The sequence below is a fragment of the Colias philodice genome, chromosome 11, assembly GCF_061535455.1.
Source record: "Colias philodice isolate Cphi_HAF_F1 chromosome 11, ilColPhil1 Martin Lab GWU primary, whole genome shotgun sequence".
NCBI lineage: Eukaryota > Metazoa > Arthropoda > Insecta > Lepidoptera > Pieridae > Colias > Colias philodice.
The window spans coordinates 7423917-7440893 of NC_143096.1; the positions used below are offsets into that span (position 1 = coordinate 7423917).

The 16977-nt window shown below is 31.4% G+C and overlaps 4 protein-coding genes across 5 annotated transcripts; 2 read left to right on the plus strand and 2 right to left on the minus strand.

Annotated features, from left to right (window-relative positions):
• The first annotated feature begins 243 nt into the window (after nt 1–243).
• On the plus strand, nt 244–4692 carry und (methionyl aminopeptidase und). Of its 2 annotated transcripts, none has more exons than XM_089700938.1 (8): nt 244–469; nt 711–902; nt 1109–1269; nt 1439–1613; nt 1890–2098; nt 2550–2640; nt 2780–2954; nt 3625–4692. In XM_089700938.1, exons 1-8 carry the CDS (start codon nt 331–333, stop codon nt 3875–3877), a joined length of 1395 nt encoding a protein of 464 aa, XP_089557064.1. In that variant the 5' UTR covers nt 244–330; the 3' UTR covers nt 3878–4692. The 2 variants fall into 2 exon arrangements, with proteins under 2 accessions (XP_089557064.1, XP_089557063.1); XM_089700937.1 differs by having other exon boundaries at nt 245–469; nt 708–902.
• A 112-nt stretch (nt 4693–4804) lies between these two features.
• Nucleotides 4805–11963, minus strand: LOC149484718 (uncharacterized). The gene is made up of 7 exons (XM_089700948.1): nt 11707–11963; nt 11542–11639; nt 11020–11160; nt 10653–10830; nt 10056–10191; nt 8248–8477; nt 4805–7048 (listed from the first exon to the last, which is right to left on the minus strand). Exons 1-7 carry the CDS (start codon nt 11789–11791, stop codon nt 6942–6944), a joined length of 975 nt encoding a protein of 324 aa, XP_089557074.1. The 5' UTR covers nt 11792–11963; the 3' UTR covers nt 4805–6941.
• Nucleotides 11964–12231: 268 nt separating this feature from the next.
• On the plus strand, nt 12232–14476 carry LOC149484719 (BRISC and BRCA1-A complex member 2-like). Its single transcript, XM_089700946.1, has 7 exons — nt 12232–12627; nt 12705–13003; nt 13327–13502; nt 13651–13773; nt 13883–13946; nt 14029–14182; nt 14259–14476. Exons 1-7 carry the CDS (start codon nt 12543–12545, stop codon nt 14456–14458), a joined length of 1101 nt encoding a protein of 366 aa, XP_089557072.1. The 5' UTR covers nt 12232–12542; the 3' UTR covers nt 14459–14476.
• A 126-nt stretch (nt 14477–14602) lies between these two features.
• Nucleotides 14603–16869, minus strand: Cchl (Cytochrome c heme lyase). Its single transcript, XM_089700954.1, has 5 exons — nt 16724–16869; nt 16389–16608; nt 16075–16311; nt 15728–15852; nt 14603–15644 (listed from the first exon to the last, which is right to left on the minus strand). Exons 2-5 carry the CDS (start codon nt 16557–16559, stop codon nt 15407–15409), a joined length of 771 nt encoding a protein of 256 aa, XP_089557080.1. The 5' UTR covers nt 16560–16608; nt 16724–16869; the 3' UTR covers nt 14603–15406.
• Nucleotides 16870–16977: the final 108 nt, after the last annotated feature.

Consider the following 16977-nt stretch of genomic DNA (forward strand, 5'->3'; position numbering starts at 1 on the left):
TCTCAAGTGATTGATTTTTTTTAATGCGGCATGAACGTACCGCATTCTGACGAATCATTTCAGACTTCAGTATATCAACTTAAACAAGAAAAGTGAGAAGTCCATCTATATCTAGATCAGACATAAACTTTTTTGAAACGACAATATGAAGAAACTGTGGAAGAAACATTCTAACTAGCAACACTAGTAGTGTTGCTAGTTAGAATTTGGCAGTAACCAAAAGACACGAATTCACACCACGACTCATGAGGGAACTTCAAATTTTAAAAATAAATATCGCATGCTTATGACTAGAGGTGTTTTTATTTAATTCGCACTGAACAAATTAAAATGGATTGCGTAAAAACTATTGAAGAGACAGAGCAAATAGCGGAAAATGAAGAGGATGAGGAAATTGATGCCGTAGAAGATGGAGATACCAAAGATCCCGCTAAAAAGAAGAAAAAGAAAAAAAAGAAGAAGAAGACAGGTTAGGTTTCACTTGACTTGATAATGCTTTTATTCACCTTGATTCACCTTTAAATAGTTGTTGATCCGTAATCTCTTCATTTAGACGCAATTTATATAAAAAAGGCAAAGTCTTCAATATATTTTTGCCAGTTCTGGCTCTAATTATAATTTTAATTTAAGCTTTATCTGATATGAAAATAATAATAGTCATGCTAGAGACCATACCATATTAATAAATATAAGATTAACTTTAATAGCAGGAACCGAAGAAGTTCCAGCTGAGAATAATGAAGAGGGGTTAGAAAAACAAGCACAAGCATTGTCGGTTGAAAACAATGTTGGTGATGGAGAAGAAAAAAAGAAGAAGAAAAAGAATAAAAATAAAAACAAAAACGCCACAAAGGCTCAAACAAACCCACCAACTATTCCTATTGCCGAACTTTTCCCTGACGGTAAGTGCACAATACCAATAACTAGCAGTTGAATAATGCAATCGTATACACTGTATGATGTATACATTATTATAAACACACACAAAAAAAACATCATCACAACAAAAATATTATCAAAAAAGCTTTATTATTTACATAAATTTGTAATGATTGTAATATTACTTGTGTATGTATGACCAATTTTGTTATAAGTTGAATTATTTCAGGTAATTTCCCTGAGGGACAGATAATGGAGCACGGTCCAGCTGAAGGTATTGATGAGAGAACAGCTAAAGATAGATTTTCTAGTGAAGAAAAGAGAGCATTAGACAGAATGCACCAAGATATCTACCAGGAAATTAGACATGCAGCTGAAGCACATAGACAAGTAATGAGAGATTTAAAAAATTGGTTGTGTTGAATACTACATTTTTAGGAACTGCTCAAAAAATAATAATTAAAAAGTTTTGACTTTAATTAATAAAAAAATCAATCGCTAATATTTGAACTCTGTGTAATTTGTAACTTATTTTAATTCACAAGTTAATCTATTTTAGACTCGACAATACATGCGAGATTGGATCAAACCTGGCATGACTATGACACAAATATGTGAAGAATTGGAGTCTACAGCTAGACGTCTCATCGGTGAAGATGGTTTAAAAGCAGGGTTGGCTTTCCCTACTGGCTGCAGTCGTAATCATTGTGCTGCACATTACACACCAAATACAGGTTTATATTTAAAAATAATTTAAATACATACTGCAAACAACAATAGGTTAGTAGGTCTATATTAGATAATAGAATTTTATCATTCGCCATTATTTCTTATAAAGCCCGCAATATTGTATGTAGAAGATATTTTATTGATTGTAGTTGTTTAGTTGAAGCCTATCATTATAAAGCATTACTGTGCAGGATAAGATATCACTTTCATACTAGATGATGGAATTCCATTCTTCTAAAATTACTAACATTTATAAACATTTAACATGTTCTTTTATACAGGGGATAATACCGTCCTTGAATACGATGATGTTGTAAAGATTGACTTTGGTACACATATTAACGGACGAATCATTGACTGTGCGTTCACACTGCACTTTAACCCACGCTATGATCCTTTAGTGAAGGGAGTGCAGGAAGCCACCGAGGCTGGTATTAAGGCATCTGGTATTGATGTGAGGCTATGTGATGTTGGTGCTGCTGTGCAAGAGGTGAATTTAATTTATTACTGTTTAACTTATATTTCTTTCATAAAACTTTTGCTTTCCAAAAAGGAAGCATGATGTATAGATAACTTTTCTTTAAAAAATTATTTAACATCTATACTAATATTATAAAGCTGAAGAGTTTGTTTGTTTGTTTGTTTGAACCCACTAATCTCGGGAACTACTGGTCCGATTTGAAAAATTCTTTCGGTGTTAGATAGCCCATTTATCGAGGAAGGTTAAAGGCTATATTTCATCACGCTACGGGCAACAGGAGAGAAGCCACGGGGGTGAAACCGCGCGGAGCAGCTAGTTTTCATATTATAATGTACAATTTTGAATCAACATTGTACAAGTTGAATATGTTTTAATTCTAACAAATATTTCCAGTTATCATTGAGGTTATGTTTGTATATATTATGTAATGTACAGTTCCTTTACACGCAATTTGTTTTAGGTAATGGAATCACATGAAGTAGAATTAGACGGTACAGTTTATCAAGTGAAACCAATCCGTAACCTTAATGGTCACTCCATTGGACCATATCGTAAGTAAAATTTCGTTTTTCACTGAATTACATGTATATTCAATAATTATATTAATTTAACACATAATACTGCAAATTATTCCATATGAAATTATTGTGAAAAGATTGAGTATTATATATTTTAATAACAATTTTACAGGTATTCATGCTGGTAAGACTGTGCCAATAGTTAAGGGTGGTGAGACAACTCGTATGGAAGAAAATGAGTTTTATGCAATTGAAACATTTGGCTCCACTGGCCGGGGACAAGTCCATGATGACATGGACTGCTCTCATTATATGAAGAACTTTGATCAACAGTTTGTGCCTTTAAGGTTAGTAGCTATTATTACTTTAATTTATATTCCATGTGTACATTTTGCAACTACATATAATAATTAATTATGTATAATTATTTTATTAATATTAAATTCTAGCTCTTTCACTGAAATTAGTGTACTGCATCAAAAAGCCTATTGCAATAAACAAAGTGTTCCTATTTGAAAAATAAAACCAACGTGTTGTTTTCTATTTAGTTATGTAACTTATTACTAGTTTGGGAAATGATAAAAAAAATACGTGAGGCACTCGGGGACTGCCGCGGTAAAGCTATTGCATGCTATGCCTTCAAGCCACACCTCCGTGCCTGTCCCCGTGGGGGGGGAGCGTGAGGTTTTTTCGTTACGGAATTTCTGCATTCGGTCCCCGTGCTCAAGGCCCGCGATAGAAGCTATGCAATAGCTTAAAAATCTATGTATTTTCTTAACATAAAATGGTTTTTACACACTTTATATTAGCTTCACCTGTATGTTTGTTTGTAACCGGCTTCTTTGGGCGCGATTTTGACCCACTTTAAACGGCCAGATTTCGTTCAAACTTTGTAGATTTATTGAGGACCGATAACAATACACTAATTTGATAAAATTTTCTATTTTATAGTTCGGTTTTCTATAAAAAGCGTGTTTTTTAGTTTTTTTAAACTATTATTATTATTATTTTTCACAGATTACAATCATCCAAACAGCTGCTGAACTTGATCAACAAGAACTTCGGCACGCTCGCGTTCTGCAAGCGGTGGTTAGAGCGCGCCGGTGCATCGCGATACGCAATGGCGCTCAAAGACCTCTGCGATAAGGGCGTGGTGGACGCTTACCCGCCGCTATGCGATATTAAGGGCTGCTACACGGCGCAGTTCGAGCATACAATACTTCTGAGACCGACCTGTAAAGAAGTCGTCTCTAGGGGAGACGATTATTAAATACATGATTCACGCTATACCGAGCAACAGTCAGGCGCAATTTACTTCATACAAAAAAATGTCGTGTGGTTTTTTTTATGAAACCACGGTAAAAGTGAAACTTAGGCACAAAATTATCGTATTTGTACGATAATTATCGTATTTGTACGATAATTATCGTACGGTTCGACCGTCATGCGACATGCGCTACACAGACCAAAAAGTTTGAGACGATGTAATAAAAGTTTCACTTTAAAAAGTAATGTTTGAACAAGCCCAGCGACACGGTGTAGCGTAATGCATGCTTAACAACGGTCCAGACATGTGCTCTTTCTTCCGACGAATTTTTAGGGCTGGCATCCCCGGCTGTGACAGATGACACATTCAATGAAAAGTGGTGTGTTTTTATTGTTTCGGTGATTTGGTGGTTGAATTATGTTGATAAATTTCGTTTATCAAGTAGACTGATGTAATCAGGCTAAAATAACATCTGATACTTTTTAATAATTGAACTATATGTTGTGAAAACCAAGTGTTGCTTTGCTGGGTGTTAATCAGTCCTAATAATTTATACATGCTATATTTTTACGTTCTAACAATTCAAGTTTGCAATAAGCCCGCGGCTTTAAAACTTTTACTTAAATTATTTAAGTATAACTTGTTGATGTCAATATTAACTCATTTTTTGTGATTTTCTACACCTGATTACACGTTTTATTTTAATTAACTTTGTTTATTATAACTATATGTATCAGTTTTTGTAGAGTGTAAGATACAGCTGTGTATTCTGACCATTGTCGATACAAATTAACCTTTAAATAAAGTTATGTATTTTATATTTTGTTTTTTATTTATAGTTGACTATTTCAACAAAAGTTTCGAGATATTTTAGTTAAACCATGGTTAAACTAAGAGATTAGGGAATGTAGAAAGAAAACAACTTATAATTTTACTTAAAATTTATTACCCATTTTTAGGAAAGCAGTATCATCCTAAAAATCACAAATGTAAACGATTATATATAACATGTAAAATGGATAAAAAGTCTTTCGCCCATAACAATCGTGAATAGAAATGTAAAAAACGTTCTAAGGCTTCTGACTTCCTACAATTTTTCTAGCATTTTACATAGTTTCATAATAATATCTACATATAACTACGATCACTAATATCTTTGTAGAAAAATTATGAAAAAGCAATATTCGCTGCACAATTTAACATTTACAATTGTTTTATTTAGAAGGCTTTAGAATCGAGTACATATTTCAACAAGATGTACGAATAAGAGTTATCTAACGTAACTGGCAATACTAATATGAAGTGACTTTCAAATAAACCGTTCATTTAATTTAAAAGAAACAGCAAGCTGTGCACTAAATTTCATTGTAAGAAAACTAAAAAATTAAGTGGTAAAAATACTGACTTTGTACAATAATTATATTGACTTACTAATAAAAGGGTTTCCATAGTATATGAAATGAAAACTTTTAAGCTGGATTATTTTGTACTTGGAAATTACAAACGCACGAAAGTGATTTGAAACCGTAGGTGCTCTGAATAACACATACTCTGTCAACGCACATAAGTAATCCATATAACATTTTAGTAAATATTTTATATATTGTAAGCCAAAACAGTCTAATGATAAAATAGAATTAGGTCTAACAAACGACATACAACAGGGAAAGCTTATGTGCCTCACTGTTAATGTCTATAATTCAATTGTAATATGTAACATGGTACAACATGAACCTTTTTTTGTTTACATAATATACCTACTTATTGTAGAAACCTTTATTTTTTTTACGTCTGATTCCTTTTCTTAGTAGTTCAATATAGACTATCTAGTGTCGTCAAATACTCAGATGTTGATGAGTCGTATCGTAAAAATATACGTAATATTAAAAAAATGCTGCAACTGAAATAGCTTTAAGCTTTTGTTAGGTAATACATATTATAATACATAAATTATTAAACAATTTGAACCTTATATTGACTAGAGGATGCAACATTATACATATATTAAGTGACAAATAAAAAACCGATATCGAATATAAAGTATTAAAATTATTAATTATTTCATCCGTAATTTAACTCTAAATGAAAGCAGGATACTAATGGCACAAAAACACGTATACAAATAATTTTAAAACCTATGGCTTGGTGCTAAAAGGACTGCAGTTCTTTTGTTTGTATAAATATTATTGAAATGAAAAAACACGTAATCTTCCGTAATGTAGTCCGTTGTCTGAAAGGAGCTTTTAACATCAGGCCACAAACTTTAACCATTCAATCTGCAAGTTCAACTTGCCCATGACAGGATCCGTACCCACGCGTTTAAAATGCAAATACTACCTTTTTAAATAGAATTTAGAATTAGTATCTGCGATTGTCTCTGCTATTACTTTTATCGGTAGGTCCGTTTACACTTTCAATTCCTTCCTGCGGTACGGATTCCCATAACTTTCTGTTCAAATTCACGTCTCTACATAATTAACCCACTAACATCGCTTATACCAAATTGGTAAAGTATCACAGAAATTAAATGTCCCTAGCTAAACTATTATGATTTCTAATAAGTTTTCAAAGTGACTACTTCTCCAGATTAAGTTACATAATATCCTTATTGAGGGTAAGACAAATACTTAATTAAAATTTTATTTAATTATACGAATACAAGGAAAATATTAAATTTATGGAAGTTAATAAAATCTAATTAAATGTGTGTCATTGGTCGTTGGCGTCTTGCACTTTTTATAACTAAGGAATTAGTGAAGCTAAATTAATAAAAATAATATAATCGTAAATAAATAATATCGTACTGAATATTTTAAGGAAAATCAATCAAATCCTCTGTCATCAATTAAAATCGGGAAGACGATATTAATTTAAATAAACTATTCGGGAGTCGGGACTCATCCTCTGTCTACTCCAAAATTAAGATAAATGTGAATGTATAAATATCACACCACGCACAAATTGAATACCTAATTTCATTACAATAAATGTCTTCAATAAAATACAGAAATAAGTTATAAATAATCCACTCAAATTAAAAATTATAATATTTGTGACTAATCGTTGCTTAACGCTGAAGTTCCTCGCCATTGGTTGTTACTTCGGTCTGCGGCCACTTGTAAATAGTTTGCAGCGGCACGTGAAGCAACTCTATGATGTGTCGGTAATTCGGCTCTACGAAAAATAAATAAATAATTAATTAATACAATGTAATAGAACCCTTCATTAATTAAAATAGGTTTGTCGTCTGTGTCCCGCGGTTTCACCCGCATTGCTCCGCCCATGTTGGTCTAAGGGTGATATATTATAGCCTTCCTCGATAAATGGGTTATCAGGCTATCTAATACCGAAACAATTTTTCAAATCGGACCAGTAGTTCCTGAAATTAGCGCATTCAAACAAAAAAACAAACAAACTCTTCTATAATATTAGTATAGATTAATATACCTACATGTATTAAACTAGATTAAATTGAATGATTAATACTAAGAACTATTCTTATTGTTAACTTATCTGAGATAAGAATATGTTTTTGAGAATATACATTATACAACTTATAATAAGATCTATGTAATCGTCTAATAAAGATAAAATTGTAATATGAAATGAACGAAACATAAATTCAAAACTATCAAATAAAATAAAATTATTTTTACAAATATGAAATACGTTTCAAAAAAGATCTATCGAAGAAATCCATATTATGTACTTAAAATTTAGACGAAACAATCGTGTATTGTACATATCGCAGTAATCCTACTAATATTATAAATACGAAAATTGTATGTTGGTTTGTTACTCCTTCACCTAAACTACTGAATCGATTTTCATGAAATTTGGAACACACATAGAGGTTAACTTGAATTAACATAGGATAGTTTTTATCCCGAAAAACGCACGGGAACGGGAACTATGCGGGTTTAAATTTACGCGGGCGAAGCTGCGGGCAAAAAGCTAGTATATTATATTGAGTCATATCTAATTAAACAAGTTGTTACATATTGACACAACTTTTACATTATTTATACATATTTAGTTTAATATTATCAAATACAGAGTAAACAGCATAGTACATATTTGTAATGTATCAGTATTGTATTACATTTGATATATAAATATGTATAATGTATATACCAAATTTTAACTAGAGTCGGTACATAAACAATCGGTGCTCCAAATGTTTTATTTAAAAAGTTATTTAAATAATGCGAACGCTATTGTATGAGTTTCATTAAAATGTCTTATTGGGTATGAGGTAAAAGCATTTCATGTTTAGATTTTTATTTTAACTTCATATCATAGATATAGATAAGATGGGAAATAATAATAGATGACTCTATTAGTTTCACATTACATAATATATTTTATCTTACCATTTTCTGGGTTAATGTATCCCCGCCGAATCAAGAAGTCCAGTAAAACGGGAGCGCTGGTTGTTTTAAATTGTGGTGTAAGCGCTCGTTGCACACATTCTTCTGCAGTTAGTAACTCGAATTTCTCAACCTCCCCATCTGCATTTTCAGGCACAAACTCCATGGGAAGCTCCAGATCGTATACATATTCCGTGTTCGGGAATAGACCTCTCTCGCTTTCGAAGTAGAAACTAGAAGACAGAAAACTTTATATTAAATAACCTATGATAGGTATATAAAAAAGCTAGATACGTTACCCGCTCTCTATTTTGGCAAGAAAAAACTCAGCTAAGTGCCCGAGTTTCACTAGGTCACGCACCATTCAGCGTCATGGCTGGACGTTCTTTTTATATTTTAATCGGCAGTTGTTAGTGGTTTTTCATGGTCGAGCTTTTTTAGGAACTTAATCACTTAATCAGAAGTACCATGCTCTTTTAAATAAACTGTAGCATTGAATATCATTTTATCGAACACTCTAAATGATTTGCAATTTTCCTGTAACTCCAGTTTTTGTCAAAATGTAAACTTAAAATTATTTTTCTTGTTGATGGGTCACAAATCTTACTTTTACCCATTTATACTGCAAAGCAAATTAATTTTCAGAAACTTTTAGATGGAATGTTTAAAAAACGGTGCAAATATTTGTAGAAGAAAAAAATATTGGCGGCATTTCAACAGGTTTTGACTTTGGAACACTCGAATCATGCTGTTTCTAATTTATTGTCCAGACTGAAAATACTCCGAAATCAGACTTCACTTAAAGTTGTTCAATTTTATTAATTTAAGCTAACGTTTGATTAAAATTAAGCAATTTCTTATAAAACTAGATAAACGGGTGTTCTATTACATATGAAATAATACTTAATCTCTAATACGTTAATACATAAATGTTAAATGAATTTGATGACTACTTCATCGAGTTACGTGTTTCTAATTAAACGTCCACCACTGTATATTAATTACGCTGTTTTTTAGTGCAATGATGTTGGCGTATGCCGCGTCTACTAGTATAATAGGTCATTGTAAATAACTGTGATTTTTACACAGAAATTATGTAAATTTTCATGAATCTATATAAACTTCAAGCTAAAAACTTTAAAAGCAATACTGATTTGGATCAGTCAGAACTGGAAATATAGTAGGAAATAGGTACTCATTAAGAACCTTGTGGGTCCTTATTGTTACGTGTATAGAGAATGTTTTTCCTGTTTAAACATAGATTGCTTTTTAACTAATAAATAACATATTACAAAACTGGTTTATATGGTAATAAAATTCAATTATGTAGGTATACGGCATATATAAACTAAATAAATTACAAAACAATTCAAAGTACAACTTAAGCTTAGCCATTATTTATATAGCACATATCATTGCAATGTTATCAGAACATGATTCTTAGCTACAGGATTGGTATTATTTTTATGAGAAGACTAAAATTTTTTAATTTTTCTCCATATAATTGTATTTATGCTCAATATAATGAACATAATTCGAACATTTTTTTATGCATTAAAATTTTAAGACAAATAATTTTTAATGGTTCTATTCTGGTTTTGGAATTGAAAACATCTCGTCTACTGTGCTGTTTTATTATAATGTGAAATAATGTGTAACTATAACTATATTTGGACTTTGTCAAAGTGATATATATCATTGATAAGTTTTATCAAATTTTATATCCATTTATATAAGACATCATCATTTCATAAATTGGGCAGAATATGGGCATAAAAAATTTACAGATAAAGTTTGATAATAAAACATACCTCACACAGCCAGCTGGAACCAGTTTTTTCGCTAAATCCCCGACCACAGATGCTTCTTCAGCAACTTCTTTGATGGCAGTTTCAAGAATACCGTAGCCAACGGCCAGACCTCCACTCACAAAGCAATCCCATTTTCCTATATTAATTTAAGACGGTAAAATATGTCTGTCGGGAACAAGGACAGCTTACTTATATTTGCTCCATTTCTAATCTAATTTATTATATCATTTGAGTAGACTATAGAGGTTAAATTGCTTTTATTGTTTTCAATCGACTAACTATGCTTAGTTAATTAAAGAACCAATACTATACCATCCACTTTTTTGTGCTTGTAAGAAAAGTCTAGAAATTTATAAAAAAACTAGCAAACCCGGCAACTCCATTTCACCACCAGAGCCTTTTCCACCACCACCTTTTCTTTGCTATAAACCTCTCGGAGCCCGAGACCTTTCCAACAAATGCAAAACCGTGGAAATCGGTTCGTGCGTTCTGGAGTTATAGCGTCAGGAAGGAAAACCCGACTTATTTTTATATATAAAAAAATATATATTGGTAACATTAAATTATGCAAGCATATTATATGAACATTAATCATACCTGGCCAAGTTTGTTTAGTAAAACTCCTCTGTTGCAGCCAAATGCACAGACCTTTGGTAGGGTGGAATAGGTATCCATTTATACTGACACCATAGTTCCTGATGCCAAACAGACATATAGCGCTCCTATCCATCTCCAAGAGGCTCTCATGGTAAAATGGTGTACTAACCTCAAAGCACTATAGAACACAACAAAAATATGATTTTTATATGGTCTAATTATTGTGTGGTCAATAAATACTAAACTTGTATACCAAATTCAATTAATATATGTAATAAACGCTACATAACTATTGCTATAAACTAAGTAATTATGTTAAAAATATTAAACTAAACAAATTTAATTGGTTTATAAATAGCCTTCATACCTCATCTCGCCAACCTTTCAAAGCACATATTTCCCCCTCCTTGCGCAAAAACTGTAGAACTTCAGCAATTCTTGTAGTTCTCTCTTGATAGTCCCTAAATGCTGGATTTAATTCCACATATTTTCCAGTAACTCTGAATACCTGCATGAATAATATTAAAATTGATAGTTCTACCAAATAAAAACTAATACCTATATAAATAATAAAATGTCTGCCTCTTGTATAAATCAATCAATGGATAAAGGTTTTTTAATCAAAAATAATATTTGAATAAAAACCACTAATTACTGATTAATTTTACCTATGTTCTTTAATAATCGGAGAGAGCAATTTTTTTATAACATGAGATTTATTTAACAGTCCTTTGAAATGTACATAAATGAGGTTATTGATGGCCTAATTAAATTTAACTGATGATCAAAAATGAACATTTATTACAGGAAATGTAAGTAATAACACAGTTAAAACAGATTGTTTTATCGGTGCGGTGCGACCGTGCGATCTTCTAACTTAACGCCTTACCTCGGGAAATCTTTGTAAATATTTCTGCACATCGGGCCGAATAAGACCTACTTGATGACCTCCAACCAAAAACGGTTTACAGGTACCTTGATGTAATCCTTAAACAAAACAATAACAATAACAATCGATTTTAAAATTAGTTAAATATTTTTGTTATAAACGTACCTGATAAATAGAAACAATTAAATTTTCTTGCTAATTTTGTTATTTCTGAAAGGTTGCTCTTAATTGCAGAATTCATGTCTTTCATGCTAATCTGTTACGATGAGCAATCAGAGAAATAATTTTTCTCAAACCTCCGAAAACTGAAAAACTCAAATTAGATTGCAATTCGCTATTTTGTTGCTGTTTGATTTCAATCCCCTCGTCAATCCCCGTCCTGCCGTGTCCAATAGTGATGTGCCTGTGGTGATGTGCTATGGATGTGATAAAATGTATAAAGACAAAAAGATAGATGCAAGACAAAACAAGGTTAAATAGATAATGTTGCTATTGAATTGGTTCACTGGCTCATATCGACTATAATTTCACTTCCTTATTCTAGTAATTGCCCGGTTAGCGGGCTATTTAATAATAACAATTGAGCCTTTTCAAGATAACGGATATTTAATATTTTTAATGCAATTCATAACCGTACCACAAACCGTACAGAGAACCTTCAATCAAAAAAAATAGCATAGTGTCTAAAACTAGCTGTCATTAGCAGTCGTTTGTCAACGTCAAAAACAACAAGGCTATAATTTTTATTATTCTATTGTTGACAAATTTCATTTTTATTTTCAACAAATAATATTGTTTATTACAATTTTATTACATTTTAATTCTTATCATTAAACAATTCAACGTAGTGACTGAATATAATGTAAAATATGCTTTAATCCAACCAATTATAATATTATAATTCAACGGTGAATGAATCGTGATAATTTTTGATAAATACTTGGAGTGAACCTTGTTTGATTCCCGGGTAGAAGGGATTGATTGTAAAATTGTAAAATAACATGACCGATAATATGAGTATCCTTAGTGAAATTTCTCCTGTTTTCCGTCCATATATTCAGTGTATTTACCAAGACTTAAAACTAGGTGAACAAATTGATGCTATATTATAATTATTAATTCCGTGCACAGTATTATTTTTAATATGATATCTAATATTTCAGGACTATGCAAAACTAAAATTGACTTGGAAAGGATATCTGGGAATATGGAAGGAGTTGAAAGTCAATTAAGAGTGGTGCTCCCATATTGCTCAAAAAAATTAAAATGGGAAGTGATTTTTGATCCTTCAACACCATGGTTTGCACCGGACTTCAGATTTGATGATGAAAGCTTTCTTAGTAATATTGACGAAGAAAATCTAATTAAAGAAGTCCCAAGTCTTTGTCAGTGGAATTCAAGTGACCCTAAAGCTTTGTGTGGAGTACTAACAGAACTTATCAAATTATATAAGTTTCATCAGGTAAATAGTGATATCCATACTATTAATATTATAAATGCGAAAGTAACTCTGTCTGTCTGTTACTCAATCACGCCTTAACTACTGAACCAATTTGCATGAAATTTGGTATACATATATTTTGATACCCAAGAAAGGACATAGGCTACTTTTTACCCCGGGACATCGGCTAGGTTTTATCCCGGAAATCCCACGGGAACGAGAACTATGCGGGTTTTTCTTTGACTGCGCGGGTGAAGCCGGGGGCAGAAAGCTAGTATGTCCATAAACAAGACATACAAATATACTAACGAAGTTAGAAATATTTTACAGATTGATGGTTTCAGGTAAAGAAATTGAATGAGGATGATAATTCTCGTGCTTCTTTTGAGTACAGTGCATTACTTGGCAATGCTCTAACAACTGAACAAGATGTTGAAGTCTGGGTGGGAGGCCATATAGTAGAATTTATGATTAAGTTAAAAGTGAATACATCTAAGCTCCCCGAATTGTATAACGAAAGGTAAAGCATTTATGTATGTGATATTTGAAATAATACTAAAACTTTTAACTTATAAATAGTTAAATTACCATAGTTATCATCTAAAGAATTTCTTTGGAAATAGAAATATGCAATAAACCATATGTTTATAATATTACCTGAATTACAGCATTGACATAAATCCTGGGATTGACACAGCTCTTTTATTAGTGAGATACCCAAATTCCACTAATGCAGAATTAATTCTTTCTCCATTTCTATCTAAAGTTTTGGGAAATATAACATTGCCATTGTAAGTAAATACATTTTTATTTTATTATATGAAATGTAATTTGATGATTGAGATGTAATAACACATTATGATTCATATATTTTATATAAAAAAAAAACCTTTTTTTTAGAATGCATCAATCAGGAGTTCTTATGGACTACGTACCAATGGTAACAGATTTACTTAATAGTAAGGTAATTAATTTCTACAGTAACAGTACAGGTTATTGATTTTTAATGATATGTTTAATAAATAATAAGATGTTTTTCTTTAAAGATACAGGATATTGTAAACAATGATAGGCTAAAGAGAGAATTGTTAGCTCAGCTGATTATTAAATATGAAGGAGCCATTCTCGAACATGATGCTACAAGTGCAGCATTACTATTTCAAATGAATGATTTTCATTGGATATTACAGATAGATATAGGTAAGTTTGTTTTTCTCATAAAAATTTTCTCATTACTTTATGGATGATGTTTATTGATCATCGTTTTAAATTGCAGGTGCAAATTTTCCTGAAAAATCACCAATATTGACTCTGCGATCTGTGTATCATAGCACCAAAGGAAAGCCAAAGTCAAAAGTTCTACCAAGTTGTCCACATACTAATTTTGAAGCATATATTGAACAACAAGTGGAAATATTTAAAAATGAATGCAAAGGAATTACAGCAAGTCACCCAATACTTACACTGGATAATTAAATAAAATGAAATATTAAACTTATTTTTAATTTCATACCTTTATGGAGAATACAAATTATTAAATATCCGCAATTTCGAATTTCAAATGATATCTTTTAATTTTATTTGATGGAAAATGGATAGTAAAAATATAAATAAAACAAATTACAATTTTAATAATTTATTATATGGTAAGATAAAAAGCAATATTTTCAACACTCCTCAAAATTATTCACAACTTTTGTAAGCACTATGAAGTACAATACCTACTCAGTTTTTGAAACATGCATATCTACAAACAATCTCAAGTCAATTGTGATTATCCACTCTAATAATAAATTACCAACATGTCTATAGTCTACTTCCAATTAAACTACTGATTAGTACATAGTGAAAATTATTGTGAATTAATGAAGTGAATAATGTTAAATCACAAAGAGTCACTGCAGTAACAATTATTTCTGTTCACAGAACAACTCCACATAGAAATTTAATAAGAATAATTTAAGTAATACATCACAGTGGTGGGATTTAATAAGAAATCAATATACCTTTCTCCTTTGTAGTATGATATCCAGGTGATGAATTATGTATTTTTGAAGTAATTACTTATCAGTGAAAAAGCTATTGCTTTTTTAATTGACAAAATCAGACACACAATAAGAATTTTTGGGAAATTCTATATGTACATATTTAATAAAAATAATTTCAAGTGATCTGTAGTGTCTTTAACTTTAAATTTTAATTCCCCTCTATATTCAACTGATCACAAGTAGAGAATTTGTATGATCAGTGAGCAATCTTAATTAAAAACAATAAGAATTCAAATTAACACATTTTCAGTGACTTTAATGGGAAATTAAGTAGGGATATTAGTTTCATAGCTATTTTGTTAGGTATTCTATTTACAGTCACAAAAGAAACAAGATTTTACTCTCTCAAAAATATAAAGACGGCAACATATTAAGGTCAATTTGTAATTTTGGGGTTTTCTTTATTTTCCAACAACTCAAACCGGTATCTCATATACATAACTTTCATTCTGTCCCAGACATTTTCAAATGAATCCATAGCTGGCCTGACATCTAACAGGGCAAACTCATTTTTACTGTCAACTTCACCACCATCATAATAATCAATAATGTATCGAACTTCTTTACCACATCTGTCTACAATCCAATCATGACGATCGAAAGGCAACTCATATCTGGAAAGTAATAAAATCACATTAAAAAGTGTGTTTATAATGTTACACAAACATAATTGCATATTATTGCATCATCTGCTCACCCAAGCATTGATCGAATACGAGCTCTAGGGCTGTATTGGGTTGCCTTTCCTCCAAAACTCTTAAGTCTGGGATGTCCACATTCTTTGGCATGTAAGGCTTCCCACTTCAAAACCTCTAGCCATGCCTATAAAATTAGGGATTTTTAGAAGGTATAAAAATAATCAGTATTAATAATTAACAGTTTTATATACTTTTGGTTCTGAGTCAGCCATAGTTAACATTAATTACAATAATTATAGGTGTTCATTATGTGAGAAATAAACAAGGGAACAAAACACAAAAGTCACTTATATTAAAAAAAAATAATACAACTAAAACATTTGACTTCAGTACATCTATTAATTACCTGTTCATTGTTGGCATTATGTATTTTGATGATATCGTCCATATCCTTAGGTTTGATGTCTTCATCCTTCCAACGCCAACCTTTGCGTAACATTGCATTCCAAAACATTTGTTGACTTGGATATACCCAGAATTCGGTGGATCCATCAGGCATGGCACGAGGGATACTGGATACTTGTCTTTGAGTAGGAAGCTCAAATGGTTGGTCTGGTGCAGGTTGTTGATTAGCTGGAGGCATCTACAAAATTATACACATTTTATAGTATAAGCGTTTATAGATTCGATTAAATTCTTAATCAAATGTTCTTAATATACCATGTTATAAGGATTAACATCATCCCTTTGGATGGGACATTCCGATGGGCGTGATTCTGCCTTTTTCTCTTGATTTTCCATTTTATTGTGCATAGGGCATTCTGCGGGTGGATTAACATTTTTGGCAAAATTTCTAGGCTTCTCCGCCTCTGTTGATACTGTACTACCCATTTCGTAGGTGCCTTACGTAAGGCTGCGAGGTTATCTTAACATGATATGCCTGAAACGGATAATGTATAATGTTACAACTATTAAATTTTGGAAGCTTTTTGGTATCACGATATCACATGTTCTAAGAAACTCAATATAGGTATGTATTCAAAAATAAAAAGCACCTGATTAGAACGGAAAGATCCAAGATAGGACTGTCAAGTGTCAAAATTAAAAATTTAATTGGTCATTTTGACAGATGATATAACAATAGACAATTCTAAATAAGAATGTTAGGATTCCTAGCTTTTAGTTATGGGGTGATTAAATTTAATATTATCAAATTTTACTTGCGCTCTATTTGGTTTGTGCATGCGCTGGACGATAGAAAGTGCTAAATCTGATATTTTTTCAAATATTTCGATTTTAACTTTAATAA